The 14,435-nt window shown below is 38.8% G+C and overlaps 1 protein-coding gene across 1 annotated transcript in view; it reads right to left on the bottom strand.

Annotated features, from left to right (window-relative positions):
* gabra3 (gamma-aminobutyric acid type A receptor subunit alpha3) overlaps window positions 1–14,435 on the bottom strand; it is a 534,464-nt gene that overhangs the window by 26,368 nt on the left and 493,661 nt on the right. Inside the window, exon 9 of the mRNA XM_028816097.2 lies at window positions 10,430–10,641. Coding sequence (XP_028671930.1) covers window positions 10,430–10,641 — 212 coding nt within the window. The remainder of the gene's footprint in view (window positions 1–10,429; window positions 10,642–14,435) is intronic.

The raw sequence follows: 14,435 nt of genomic DNA, 5'->3' as shown, positions 1-14,435 counted from the left end.
TTACATAAAAATTTGAAAAGTAGAAATCTAGAAATTTTGGAGTTATTTTAGATTCAGAACTTAATTCCAAATCTCATATTAATACACTTCTAACAGGTCTACCAAAAAAGATTTAAATTGATTACAGTTGGTTCCAAATGCAGCTACAAGAATTATAACTAAAAATAAGAAATCTGACCACACTGCACCAGTATTAGCATCTTCACACTGGCTGCCTGTTTCATTCAGAATCAGTTTTATGAAACTGCTAATTGTTTATAAAGCTTTGAATAATCTTACAACTTCATATATCTTTGAATATTTTGTCCATTTACATTCTCAATCAGAACTTTATATCCTCAAGTTCTGCTTTGCTTGTTATTCCAAGAGTTTAAACATGAAAGAAATGGTGAGGCTGCTTTTAGTTTCTGTGCTTCCAAAATCTAGAATAATCTACTTATTGAAAGACATCAGGCTGGAATAGCAGAGTTGTTAAAATCACATCTTAAAACTGGCTTTTTGTTGAAATTTGTGACTGATCATATTGTTTTCCTGGGGCTGGTGGAAAGAAGAGGAGTGCTGAGGACTCTCTCTTTTATTGTATACCAGTAACGGCACACTGCCTGATAACATGCAGTGAATACACTTGACTTGAACATTCATAGTTTTCATCCTCTTTCTCTGTACGTTTAGCATTCGTTTGCTCAGAGGTTGATGTGCTTGCTGCTTCATGAGCAGCTGTTCTTTTCTCCACTCTAGCGGCCCGCTTCTTCTCTTCTTCTGTCGGCATCTTTTCTCGTTAAAACTAATTCACTTAAGCTGGCACTTAAGTCTTCAATCTGCCTAAAGAATGATTTAAGATATGGAGAGGTAGGGGAAGTGACATCGAAGGAGGTAGGGAATGAGAACGGTGCCCGCACTGCTGTGCGCTGCCGAGAGTTGATTCTACAATAAAATAAAATAAAAATAAAAAGAGTAATAAAAATCATCACCTCGAAACCAGATAGTAGATGCCACGTAGTATATGTGTATCAAATTTCAGGTCAATAGGTGAAACGGTTTGCGAGCCACAGGTGATTTAAAATCCTGGACAGACAAACGAACAGCCACGGTAGTGTATTACATAAGAAGATTTTTGTGTATCTTAGATATATGATAGAATGCCCAGCAGAGCCTGGGCCGATTTTGGTCATAGAACCTCAAAGGTTTCCTTTTTCACCATTGGACTTTTTTTTTCCTTTTACCTTTCCTCACTGGCTATCTGATCCTTAATATAATTAGTTTATTTGGTTTTTGGTTTTCTATGTTTCCACTTACTACCATTTGTAAAGCTTCCTTGAATTATACTTTTTTTATTCTTTATTTCACCTTATACAATTTCTTGTATTAGGAATTTGTTACTTTTCGCATACCCCTTGGGGTCAGAGCACAGGGTCAGCCATTGTACAGCGCCCCTGGAGCAATTACAGGTTAAGGGTCTTGCTCAAGGGCCCAGCAGAGTAGGAGCTCTTTTGGCAGTGGCAGGGATTTGAACCAGCAACCTTCTGGATACCGGCATAGATCCTTAGCTTCAGAGCCACCACTCCGCCCTGATGTTCTACTGATGTTGCACTAATAGGCCACCTGGCAAGAGGGGGCTGCATTTATGAAAATACTGAGAACTATGGCTTATCACCATGCTGGAGAGGCACAAACACAGTGCTCTTGCATACGAGATCTCTAAAACCAGCCAGTGTTTCAGTTGGTGCCTATTTATGGGATTAGTAATTAGGTGATTGCTTCTGCACCTAAAAATTGATCTATAGCTAGCATGCAATAGAGTGTTGTTAGTTCTTGTATTTCATTTATCATTCTAATCATCTGTATGGTTACATACAATCAATATTTATTGATGTTTACAAAAATAGTATCTACAGCTCATGGACTTTTATATTATTGCTGTTTACATATAAGCGTCACTTGATTTGACTAAAACTGATGGAAATCAAATGCAGGATGGAACTAACACAGAAATTGCATTCTTGCTTCACTATGTTTAAACAGGTAAAAAAATAGCAGCAAAGCTGTTGTCTGTATTTGAGCTTTGCAATGACATTAATAAATTACCCTTCATTTCGTAAACTGCCTTTCACAATGAGAAATACTGTAGATCTTCATGCATACTGTGCAGTTCCCCCAGCATTTTATATATATGCAAAAAAGTCAGTTGTTGCGCATGCTAGATTTGAAGGATAGGTTAGCATTATTACCAAGGGAGAAAAGTACAACGTAGCTGTATACATCTATTCTCCCTGAACCAAACACAATGTGAAAACCTTCACTTTCATATGTAATATGTACAATGCTGAAATACTACTGATAATATGTTTCCTTCTAGTAAATAGCTGATGTTGTGCCTTTCACATCACGCAAAGCAGTTGCATCTTATTCATTGTGGGCTAAGAACTGGACCCTGCTCCCTTGCCTGGCTAGGATGACACGATAAAGGAAGGTCAACAAAGGGGCAGCGATATTCCTCTTCCATACCAGGACACAAATATGGAAGGATGCTGCAGCAGCAACTACACCAGGGCTTGCGTCCAACAACTATGAATGGACACATGGTTTGAAATGTAAGGCTGAAAGGACAGGACAGTGGGTGACTGCCTGCTATGGACAGAGTGTTCCCCCCATACACTGTGTGGCAATACTCTGTCTGGTGAGCCCTAGTATAGACGCCAACAGGGCAGCCATGGGAGAGCCATGTGGTCCTATGTGGCTGTCTGATTCTGTGGGGGTCGCTGGGGGGAGCTGTCACATATTGACTGCACAAGGACAAGGGTGGCCCTGCTTGACCCAGAAGTGCTTCCCAGAGGCAATGGATTGAGCACCAGAAGTACTCCTGGGTCAACTGTTAAAAGAGAGCCCTCCACTTGAACAAGGTAGCCGGAGCTAAGAATGAAGACAGGTTAGAACTTGACCAGGAGGAAGGGAAGAGAAGGACAGAAGGAATTGTTGTGCTGTTTTGTCTTTATGTCTGAGTTGTTTACAGCATCCTGGAAAGGAAGCCTGCCAAAGGCTTACTTTGTTATCGAATAAAAGCACTGGATTTGAACCTGGGACTGTGTATGTGTAGTTGTGTCTGAGGTGTGAGGTGATGTTACACTCCTTACAGGCTATGCTTTAAACTTATTTTACATAATCTGTAAAAATTCTCTTCAGCTCTTTGTGAAGCAAGCGTTATGGCCCAGTAGTTAGCACTGTACTTTCATGGCTTCGGTGACCGAAGTTCAACTTCTGACCCAGCATTTGCAGAGTTTACATATTCTCCTCCTTATCTGGATGGATTTTCTCAAGCATTTCTAATGTATCCATGTTAGGTTGATTGGTGTCAGATTCTGTTGTTTTTGTGTTATTATTTCCTTTGTTTTCTTTTGTTTTCAATTTTAGACTGGCTGGTGACCGTACCTTGTTTCAGGCCCAAAATGATAGCAGCATTTTAAAGTCAAAGAGATCCAATTTCTCCTCTAGTCAAACAATTCCAAACCAGTCAGAAGAGCTGAGAGTCTTAAAATTGTTCAAGGCCTACTCTTCTCAGTGTTTTCAGTGTTTGACTATTTTGTTGGTTGAGTTTTGGAACTTTTTGGTCAACTGTGTGCATGTTTATTTTCTGTTATAATTCTTTTATTTGTTTTCACAATTGTCTTGGATGTATGCATTAGGGATTAACTATTGTGGATTTGTGCTTACACCGCCTGCACATGGACAAGTTAGTGAAGTAAGCTCTTGTGAACTACTGTAGATGTACAGCTTTGTAAAGAAGTAACTTTGTAAAGATCACCCACTTGGCTTGTGAAGGCTTTTAACTACAAATGCTTTATATCTTTTTTTTGCCTGCTAATAATTCTGGGGCTCTGTGGTATATTTTATGTATATTTCTATATTTGTGTATCATTTTTATTTGCCAGCTAGTCATGACAGCTTAGTATCCTACACTGGTGATGTTCTAGTAAGTATATTTGTGTTTAAATTTGACTTAATGAGTCAAAGAAATGGATGGAAGTGTTTACAAAACAGAACAAAAAGTGTAGGCACTGTCAATCTTAGGGACAGGCATACTGTCCATTCTCTTCAAAAAAAAAGCTTTCACAATTGTATGAAAAAAAAATCACAACTTTTTTGGACAGTTTATTCAAAGTAGCTTCCTGAAATTTTGATACCTTGTAGCCTTTAATCTGGTTGTTTGGTATCCTTCTGCTGCGGACCTTGCTGTCAGTGTGAAAGTTGCTACTGAGTCATACATTTCCCTGAATATTAAAAAAAATTGTGGGAGTGTATCCAACAGGGATGCATGCTCCCTGGGAGACTGAAGCCTTTACTAAGCTATATATATATACATATATATATATATATATTGTCACACATGTGTGCTTAGGGGTCAGCCAAAGGGTCCAATTCAGGGTGATCAAACGGAAGGAAAGGGTTGGTAATGAGTGTTAATGCCATTCTCTTCTTCTTACAGACCTACAGTAGAACAACCATTCTGTCCAAACACTTCCATCCCAATGACCTCACTTCTGTCCAACACTGATGACATCACTTCCAGTTCCTGTCCTAATTAACTCACTTCAATCCTGATGGATTCACCTCATACTTCCTGCTGCCTTCCTATAAAAACCATCCATTAACTTATTTTGTCTTTGTATAGTTTACAGTAGTTTAAGACCAGTATCAGTCTTTTTTGATAACCCTAGACTCCACAATATACGGGGAGGATCCCCTAACCTTTTTTTGTGTATGTTTGCTTTATTACAATAATATACTGTATATATATATATATATATATATATATAAATATATATATATCTATTGTAACAATAGTGCCCGACCCAGCACAGACACACGGAGGCATATATAAAAATCAAATAAAGATTTATTTTTCTTCACCTGTAGGGCATGTCTTCCCTGTGAACCCCACAGGCAATACACAGTCCCAAACAAGCACTGACCACAACCAAAACACGCCCTTCTGGCACCACCACTCCTCCCTTGAAGCTTTGTCCTCTCCTCCCAACTCTGGCCACTGAGTGGTTGTAGCTGGCCCCTTTTATAGCCCACCCGGGGCTGAAGATTTGTCCAGCCGGGCTGTGGAATCTAGGCAGCACCCCATAGTGGCCACCCCAGCTCCCAACCAGGCTGTGGAGGACTCCATCTCCCATGGAGTCCTGCGGGAGGTTGAGGAATCACCGTCGGTCAGGGAGGCTGCCACCAAGCGTCCAGGGGGAGGTATTGAGCTGCCCATGGTTGCTCCCCTGGAACATATGCAGCAGGGGTGTCCCGGCCAGGCCCGTCCCAATATATATACAGTAATCCCTCACTACTTCGCGGTTCACTTTTTGCGGATTCACGACTTCGCGGGTTTTTAAATACAAGTGATTGCCCGCCTATCGCGGAAGTTATGTTCCAGACCCATCAGCAACAGGAGAAAATCCGCGATATAGAAAGACCATATAAATAAACATTTTTATAGTTTAAGCCTTAAAATACCCATCCCACATGCTTTAAACACATGTAAACTTATAAAACACACTTTGTTAACACATATGATATGTGGATGTCGGGCTAAGGATACGAGTAACATCTCACTATTATAAAACATTTTAACTTCACGCAAGACAAGACAGTGAGACAGGAAAATTGGTGATGTACAGGCTTTTAAATTATTGACACGCAGAGCGACAAGCAGCACAAAGCCAGCACAAATCCACTTCTCCTTAGCGTTCATTCAGCTCCCCACCCCCTTGACAATGCGAAGTGGCAGGAGCGTACTGCGCTTCCGGGGAGGGGGGTTTTGAGCGAAGGTGCGTTCAGCTCTCACACACCCACACACACACACACACACACTCCTCCTTCCGAACGCGCAGAGCAACAAGCAGGCGTTTTGGCAGAAGCAGCACAAAGTCCATTTCTGCTCAGCGTGAGTTCAGCTGCCCCCCTTCACAAAGTGAGTGCAGACACATTGACGTCTGATCGCTGCGTGCAGTGTGCAGTGTTGGTCTGAGGTGTTTAAGAATGTAGAAAGTGTTTAAGAGCATAGGAAGTGTTTATAAGAGCGTGGGAAAGGTTAACAAGAGAGTGAGAAAGGTTTATAAGAGTGTGGGAAGGGTTTATAAAGCCTTAAAATATGTATAAATAATAAAATAAATATAGGTCGCTACTTCGCGGATTTTCACCTATCGCGGGGGGCTCTGGAACGTAACCCCCGCGATAGGTGAGGGATTACTGTATATATATATATATATATATATATATATATATATATATATATATATATATATATATATATATATAAATAATAATAATAATAATCATTACATTAATATAGCGCTTTTCTCAGTACTCAAATCCACAAAGTGCTATATAAATGTAATGAATTATTAATATTATATACATATATATACAGTACACTGTAAAAAATAAATCTTGCATGTGTGAAAAATAATAATAAAAAATAGCTAACTATACGCAAAATGATCATTACTTTAATTCATAAAAATGGGTTTAACCCTTTTTATTGATTATTTAATTCTAATTCAATAAAAAAATTAAGAATAATGTTAACTTATTATTTTTCTTAAAATGTAAACATTTTTTATAACTTATTCTAAGTAAAAAAACTATACTGTGAATGGAACACATTTAAGTTAAGTTAAATTTAATGACACTGCACTTCCTCTCACATCGAAATGTAATGACACGGCACTTCCTCTTACATCGATTTCTTGGTCTTTACAACAACGCATTCAGCTGTAACGCTTATCCATAATAAGAGCTATTTTACTACGAATGTGTAAGTATAAAGCATGTTAATTCCATAATGAATAACTAGTATTTAATTTCGTATAGTTACAGACGTAAGCATTTGTTGTTTTCACGAAACCTTTCCCTTCATGTGGGAAACATGCCGAGCAAGGTAGCGTCTTTCTAACAACCTGCCTCGTTGGTTTGATTTAAAAAGCAAGCACATTTCTCGGATACTTACATTTGTTCTTTTTTTTTTTATTGTTTAAAACTTTTAATTTACACAGAAAAAGAAAATGTCACTTTGAGATAAGTTTGAGAACGCTATGGCGTTTGTCCTAAACTATGACCTGTAAACAACATAAAAAGATGTTTGCCTAACCATCACGGTATTATTTGACCTTTTATTTAATTTGTGTTCTACATAGGTAATGTATTTTCTGCTTAATTTTTAACACTGTGATTTATTTAGTGATGTTTGATTTCCTACGCCCTATTTTATTTCAGGATTTTTGCTATCGCATACTGAAAAGTAGTGGAAAAGGCGGCCATTCATTTAAGCGGATATGTTGGTGTAAATGCAGGACGTGTCTGAAGTGCGCCATCTGCCTCAGGATTTCACTCATTTCACTCTCTACCTTTCCTTCCCGTTTAGCACTCATTCCTGGGACATTATTTGATTGAGATATACTTTTTGTGTAAGTTTAAAAAAGAAAAGAAACTTTGCATTGACATTTACTGTAAATGTCAGTAATTCAGTAAAAATTATCCTCAGACATTTGATTTAATTTTCCTTTGAAAATATAACTCCGTTGTGACTATCTGTGTAGGTTCAAATAAATAAAGATATATGGAATTTTAGCATTATTTGTTATACAGTCATATACAGTCATTGCATTATTACTCATTTTTTTGAGTACTGTAATTCAAATGAAAATTGGAGTAAAATAAAACCATTTTTGCCACTACTTATATTTAATCAAACTCATTTATTTTAGGTACATTTGAGAAAATTAATAAATTAACCTTACTCAATAGTGCAGTATATTAAATCTACTCAAAAATATTGCTTGTAATTTGTTGCCTTATTTTTTTAAGTACTTTTAACGCATTATTTTTTACAGTGTAGTGGTGTGGCGGTGATTCTAGAAATGAAGAATCAGTAACACTAAAGGAAGATTAAACTTAGCTTCTGTTTAATATCGGTTTAACACTCATAATAAAATAATACTTGGAGGAGAGCTATACTTTGCCTAACCATATTACACTCAGGGTTTCATGAAATTGGCACTTGTCCAACTTCAAGAAAGAGTGCGGAAAGCATTTTGTCTTAGGCATGGGCAGGAGCGATGTCTGCCACCCGTCCATAGGTGAGCTCTGGGGTACCATGCAGTTGTCCAAGTTTTAGGCTTCTTCTATAGATCAAAGGCCCCAAAAGCTGAACATGCCACAGCCATACATGGAAACAATCTTTTTCTGGTCTAGCATGAATAGCTCATAACCCACCTACTCTCCTTTAATGGCCTTTAATGAGTTCAGGTTGCTTGCAGAGGTTTGAGAAACCCTGAAACAGTGGACAGTGACCATGGTGACCCTGGCCATAATATTTATCATTACCAAACAGGGCACATCAGTACTGTATAACACTTGACTCATCTCATCTCCCTGTTAGGTTCACCCTTTCAGCTAGTTTGTATGGCAATTCTTTTATAAAATAATGTGTTTGTAACAAACTTCACAGATCACAGTGTCACATTTAAAACCTTTCTCTACAGGGAGAAGGTGTTATCCAAGCTGAAATTCAAACCAATGTATGCACGTGAGCATGGGGTAATGCCTTATCTCAATGAAAGATACTGTATATCACTGAATAGAGATATTTAAAAATGTTCAGACAAGTATGGCAGAATTAGAATGTTCTGGACAGCCATCCACAATAATCAGTGATGAGAAACAGAAGAAAGCTAGGGACTCACATAAAAGAGAAAGTCACAATTTAAGGGTTGGCATATACATGTGATCAGGAAATGGCATTCAACCAAAAAAAAAAAACTTTTTTCTCAAATCACGAAGAAACTTGAAAATAAAGAATTTAAACTGTCTTAAGCATTAATAATTTTTGAATAGTGTAAAAACCTCTCTGAAAGTCATTGTACATATACTGTGAATGAGTGAAGCCACGTTTTGCTGCAGGGTTGCACAACATGTAGTCAACAGATCACATTTGGTCTGTGAAAGAAATGCATGCAACTTGTGATCTCTTTGGACATTGGCAGTAATTCCAACTCACACTTGTAAGTGCAATGTGTACCAATTACGTGTTTAAGACTGAATTAACATAATGATATGTCTGATTTCTTCACCAAAGGATATATCAATAGATGGAGATGAAACATTGAATGCAATCCCACCGTACCCCACAAACATCCATCCATCCAAGTGTAAAAGGTAATTCCAGCTCAGAACTTGTAAGGTCATTTAAGATGGTTATTGTTGTGATCAGAGTCAAGTTTGTCAGAGCTTAGAAAGAGTTGTGTCTTTCCAGGAAGTAATGGAATGACTTGGGTATTTGTTTTCCACATTAATATTTTTTGGACATAATATAGTGCGTTGTGTTAAAAGGGGCATTTGGTCTAATGAGATTCCATCCATCCATTTTCCAACCCGCTGAATCCGAACACAGGGTCACGGGGGTCTGCTGGAACCAATCCCAGCCAACACAGGGCACAAGGCAGGAACCAATCCCGGGCAGGGTGCCAACCCACCGCAGGACACACACAAACACACCCAGCACACACTAGGGCCAATTTAGAATCGCCAATCCACCTATCTGGCATGTCTTTGGACTGTGGGAGGAAATCGGAGTTCCCAGAGGAAACCCATGCAGACACGGGGAGAACATGCAAACTCCACGCAGGGAGGACCCAGGAAGCGAACCCGGGTCTCCTAACTGCGAGGCAGCAGCACTACCACTGCGCCACCGTGCCACCCCCCCACAAACATAAGGTCAGAATTCTATTGTTAAGAGACACAGGGTGTCTGAAGAATATCATGAGGAGAACAGAAAAGATGATAAACAATTATAATCAGGGAAACCACAAGTCAAAGCCAAAACCATCAGAATATCAGGCAAACAAAACACAAGGGCAAAATAAAGATCCAACTCAAGGATGACTAGAGTTCAAAAAGGAAACCAGAAACAACACCTGACACTAGAGTCCACTTGGTAAGAAGCTAACTATTGTTAACAAATTATTTATCTTAAAGGCTCGAATCCACTGACGAATAATGTATTTTTACTGTCACCTCCCGTGACATCATGGATGCGATGACCACAGTCACGTGACACATCATTCTGCATTGTAAAAACAAAGGAAAAACTGGATGTGTCAAAATAATTCACAATTATAAATAAACCCCAAAATCAGAATCAGCATGATTAAGAAAAACACCAACTATCCTAAAATATATGCATATAAAACCTGTTAACTGTAACAAGTACAGTATATGAAAGTCTTTTCCCATGTAGCTTTCCATGAAGCTAGCCCTACTTCCAAAGCAGGTTGCTCTACTGTGCTCTCACAATGTATTCTTTGCCTCTTAAAGAGTGAGGTCTGGGGATTGTCAGAAGATTAAGCATGTTGGTCATAAAATAACCAGTCCAACTTACCCTGAACTCATGTGCTTCCATAGCCTTTTTTCCATCCCATGCCCAACTCCGTTTTGTGAAATAGTTTACAGTTGCAAATTCAATTAGTGCTGAAAAAACAAAGGCATAACACACAGCCATGAACCAGTCCATGGCAGTCGCATATGCGACTTTGGGTAGAGAATTTCTTGCACTGATGCTCAGGGTTGTCATTGTAAGAACAGTGGTGACACCTAAAAAATGAAACAGAAATGCATTAGTTTATGTTCATTGTACAATGATATTGCAAAATATAGTGTTTTGATAATAACTCAACAGGAAATTAGTTTATACTTAAAAGATAGATGGCGACTATATCTTCTACTCCTACTAATACTACTATTTAAAAGAAAACGATGTGGACATTCCAAAGTAAGAAATATTGAAACAGAGACATTTGCCTCTGGAGTTAAAAGTGGTCAAAGCTAAAACAAATGTGGAGTCAAAGTTTACTGTATAGTACAGTTTTATTATGAATTATACAGTTGAGTCTTATAGTAGACCTTTTTTACGTTAGTGACATCCAAAGCTTTCTTACAAACCATAAGTTGAAATTCCAGCATGTGCTTACAATATAGAGAGTTGATTCCTATCTGCCCCTTCACTTGCTATTTCAGTTAACTGTTGACAGGAAGGTCAGCAAAGTTCTACAGCACCTGAAAGAAAGGTTTGCTTCCCAGGGGGGCATTGCCTTTGTGAAGTTTGCATGATTTCCCAGTGACTGTGTGAGTTTCCTTTAGGTTTCTCTCACATCCTATAGATGTGTATTTTAGACAATCTGACAGCTCTAAATCAGTACACTGTGTGAGAGTGTGTCCTTTATGTCCTATGATGGGCTGGCCTCCTACTTTACTGAGTATGTGTATATAAACATCTCAAACAACTCCAAAAAATAGTGTATGCATTTAAACAAATTTGTATCATCTTTGAAAAAATTCTGTTTTTTATTTTAGTTTTCTTCACATTTATATTTAATAGAAGATTCTGAAATCTGTTCAGTCCAAGTCATGGTCATAGAAGGCTGGATCTTGTCTCAGTAGCATCAGACACAAAGGAGGAAACGGCTCTACACTGGGCATCTGTCCATCGTAGTGCTCATTCACACACACTCATCCACCCTCACACACACATAGGGCCAATGTGGATCACCATTAAACTAAACCACAGTTCTATATGGATGTGGGAGGAAAAAATGCAGAGCCCAAGGGGAAATCCACACAGAATACTGGAGAACATGCAAACACCACACGGGCACAGAGGAGGCATAGTATTTGAATAGGATAGCAAGATTAACCACTGCGTCACTGTGATGTTCCACATTTATATTTGGTTGTGTTCAATAGTGAACATCCATTAGTATTTTCATCCTGATCAGTCAGTACATGGTAAGCACCAGTGTGGGAGCAATTTTGTTAAAGTCAGCTTTCACCAGAACTGTTTAGTTTAAAAGCTCACTAGAGTCCTAGTCCATTCTACTGATTGATTACTTGCTGCACTGCTTTCATGTATTATTAGTTTTGTACAGTATGTTGGTGTTTTGTTTTTCTTCTTCCTTCGCTACATATAAATCATTAATTAGTAGCAATGTCACTCTTCGATCTCTCAATGTCTGAGATATTAATTTCATGCTCATCAGGGACGATTTATAACAGTGTTTATCATATTAGCACTCTCTACACAATATGTCCCAGAAGATGGACAGCAAATGTGTAATACTTGTCAGAGGCCTGTTGTAAAGGCATCGGATTGCTGTGCTCATAATACCAGTGAAGTCCATCCATTCAAAACTAGTTAGTCCATTTCTGACTTTCAGAGCTTGTGTTTTACAGTATCTGGTAGTGAAGTCAAGTCTTATAGTCATTGTGTATGCCTGTTAACCAGAAAACATGTTTTTTGCCTGTGGGTAAAAATCAAAGTCTGTGAAGTCAGTGGGGTAACCAGATTAACTATCTGAACCATATATTATATAGGAAGTAGGCTAAGGCTCATCATTGACACAGGATAGACACAGGATTGCAGCACAGAAAGTCTCTAAATCCAGTGGCCTTTCCAAAGGACTTCCTTCAGTACAATGTCTGTAAACTATTGCTTATGAGGGTGAAAACGGACAACCATTTTCATGGGGAGTAACAACCATCAAACATGAATATCAGAATGCCTAGTGTCAGACATGAATGTCGGAGGGTAGCACTACTACCCTGGGACACCAGAGGGCATGACCGCTGACTCTCTTGTCTTTTTTTTCACCCGCAGATCCAAGAAGACACCCATTAAGGGCAGCTGACCTGCCCATTCCTGGCCATGAGCTATAAGATAACAGGGTGCCCTCTGAAGGAGGCGTCTTATTTGGGAAATGAGCAACCTGCCAAGCAGAGCTCAGACCCTGAAGCCTGACCTCTCTTTCAACCCTGTTTACTTTAGCCAATGGCTGATTCTATCTTTTTTGTTCCTTACAGTGCCATCATGCACCTGTTATTTTGTTCAACTTTATTATTTCAGTAAATGGGTTGGCCCAGTTGGCACCCCGATATTTTGTGCATTTCTCTCAGTTGACGACTCTAGGGTATTAACTGCTGAGTTGTATTCAGGATTGGAAGTGTTTTGTAGATGATTCTGCCTGGAGCAGGTTGCAACTTGTTAAGAGTATATTTCGCACACACATTAGAAGGTTTTCCTTCATACAGAGAACCGTAAAAACGTAATAAATCACCAAGAAGTGTCGTATACACTAGCACTTTAGGCACATTCAGAAATCAATTTGATGTTATTTTGGAGAAATTAAGTTGGTAGGATTGGAGAACTTTGTTAGGCTGAATGGCTTGTTCTTGTCAAACTTTTCTTATGGTTCTAATGTTTTAATTTTTTTTTTTCTTGTATGCAGCAAAATACATCACTTTTAATACTAGTGTGCAAACACTGATGTCTCTAAGATAGGGGTCTCCAACATGTCGCTCATGAGCTACTGGTAGCTCGCAACCCCTTTCCAAAGGGTTAATGAATCCTACATAAATTTGAAAACTTGATTACTCAAATTAGGAGTGGGTGATCTTTCCAAAAATTCATATCATGATCCTTTTAACACAAAATCACGATCCACAATATGAATTGCAATCTATATTTTCAATGTGGCATACACTTAAAAGAATATCCGAACTCAGACTCATCAAGACCTAAGTAACACTTTATTTTAAATATCAGACAAAGTTGAATTCAATTGTTCTCTCGTTCGCTAGCTAGGCGGAGTTAAGGAACACACCCCGAAGCTGGCAAGTGAGTGAGGAAGGCCCCACTTCTCGGTCCGTCGTGTCTCACTCGGATTCGAGCAAATAAATCGGTACCACAAGCGAAATATGATATATAGCGAAATGAGAGAGGTCCCAAAATCAACTGGAATGTTCAAGCAAATTATAGAAAAAAAAAGATCTAAATCCGTTGAGTAGTTCTCTCGTGAAAAGCGGACAGACAGACAGACATTGGATTTTATATATTATATATTAGTAAACCTTTAAAATAATGTGCAGTTAAAGCCTCAACAGCATTCTCAGCATTTCTGGAGCTTAGTAGAGCCAGATAACTATAAGAATCTTCACCAAGCAGCTCTGAAAATGTCTGCTTTGTTTGGGTCTACATACCTCTGTGAGTCTGTCATGAATGTCATGAAATCAAAGTTCAGAACAAGACTGATAGATGAGCATTTAAATGACTCCAGAAGAGTGAACCTAATTGTCTCCACTCCACCATACACCTGCCTCTCTTGTTGAGTCATCTGACTAACTAAAAGCACATCACACATGCAACTGGACCTGTGAATACTCTTGTGAAGTGAAACAGTGACATGGAACAAAATGACAAATGAATAAGGAATACAGGTGGTACCTCGCAATTCAACCTCCCGCAATTCATACACCCCGTAATTCGACGGTCGAATTTGCTGGGAGGTCGACTCGCAATTCGACCTCTGCCCTGCAATTTGACCTGCACGTGCTCT

The sequence above is a fragment of the Erpetoichthys calabaricus genome, chromosome 12, assembly GCF_900747795.2.
Source record: "Erpetoichthys calabaricus chromosome 12, fErpCal1.3, whole genome shotgun sequence".
In the NCBI taxonomy this organism is placed as follows: Eukaryota; Metazoa; Chordata; class Cladistia; order Polypteriformes; family Polypteridae; genus Erpetoichthys; species Erpetoichthys calabaricus.
This window is presented reverse-complemented; position numbering and strand designations above follow the sequence as displayed.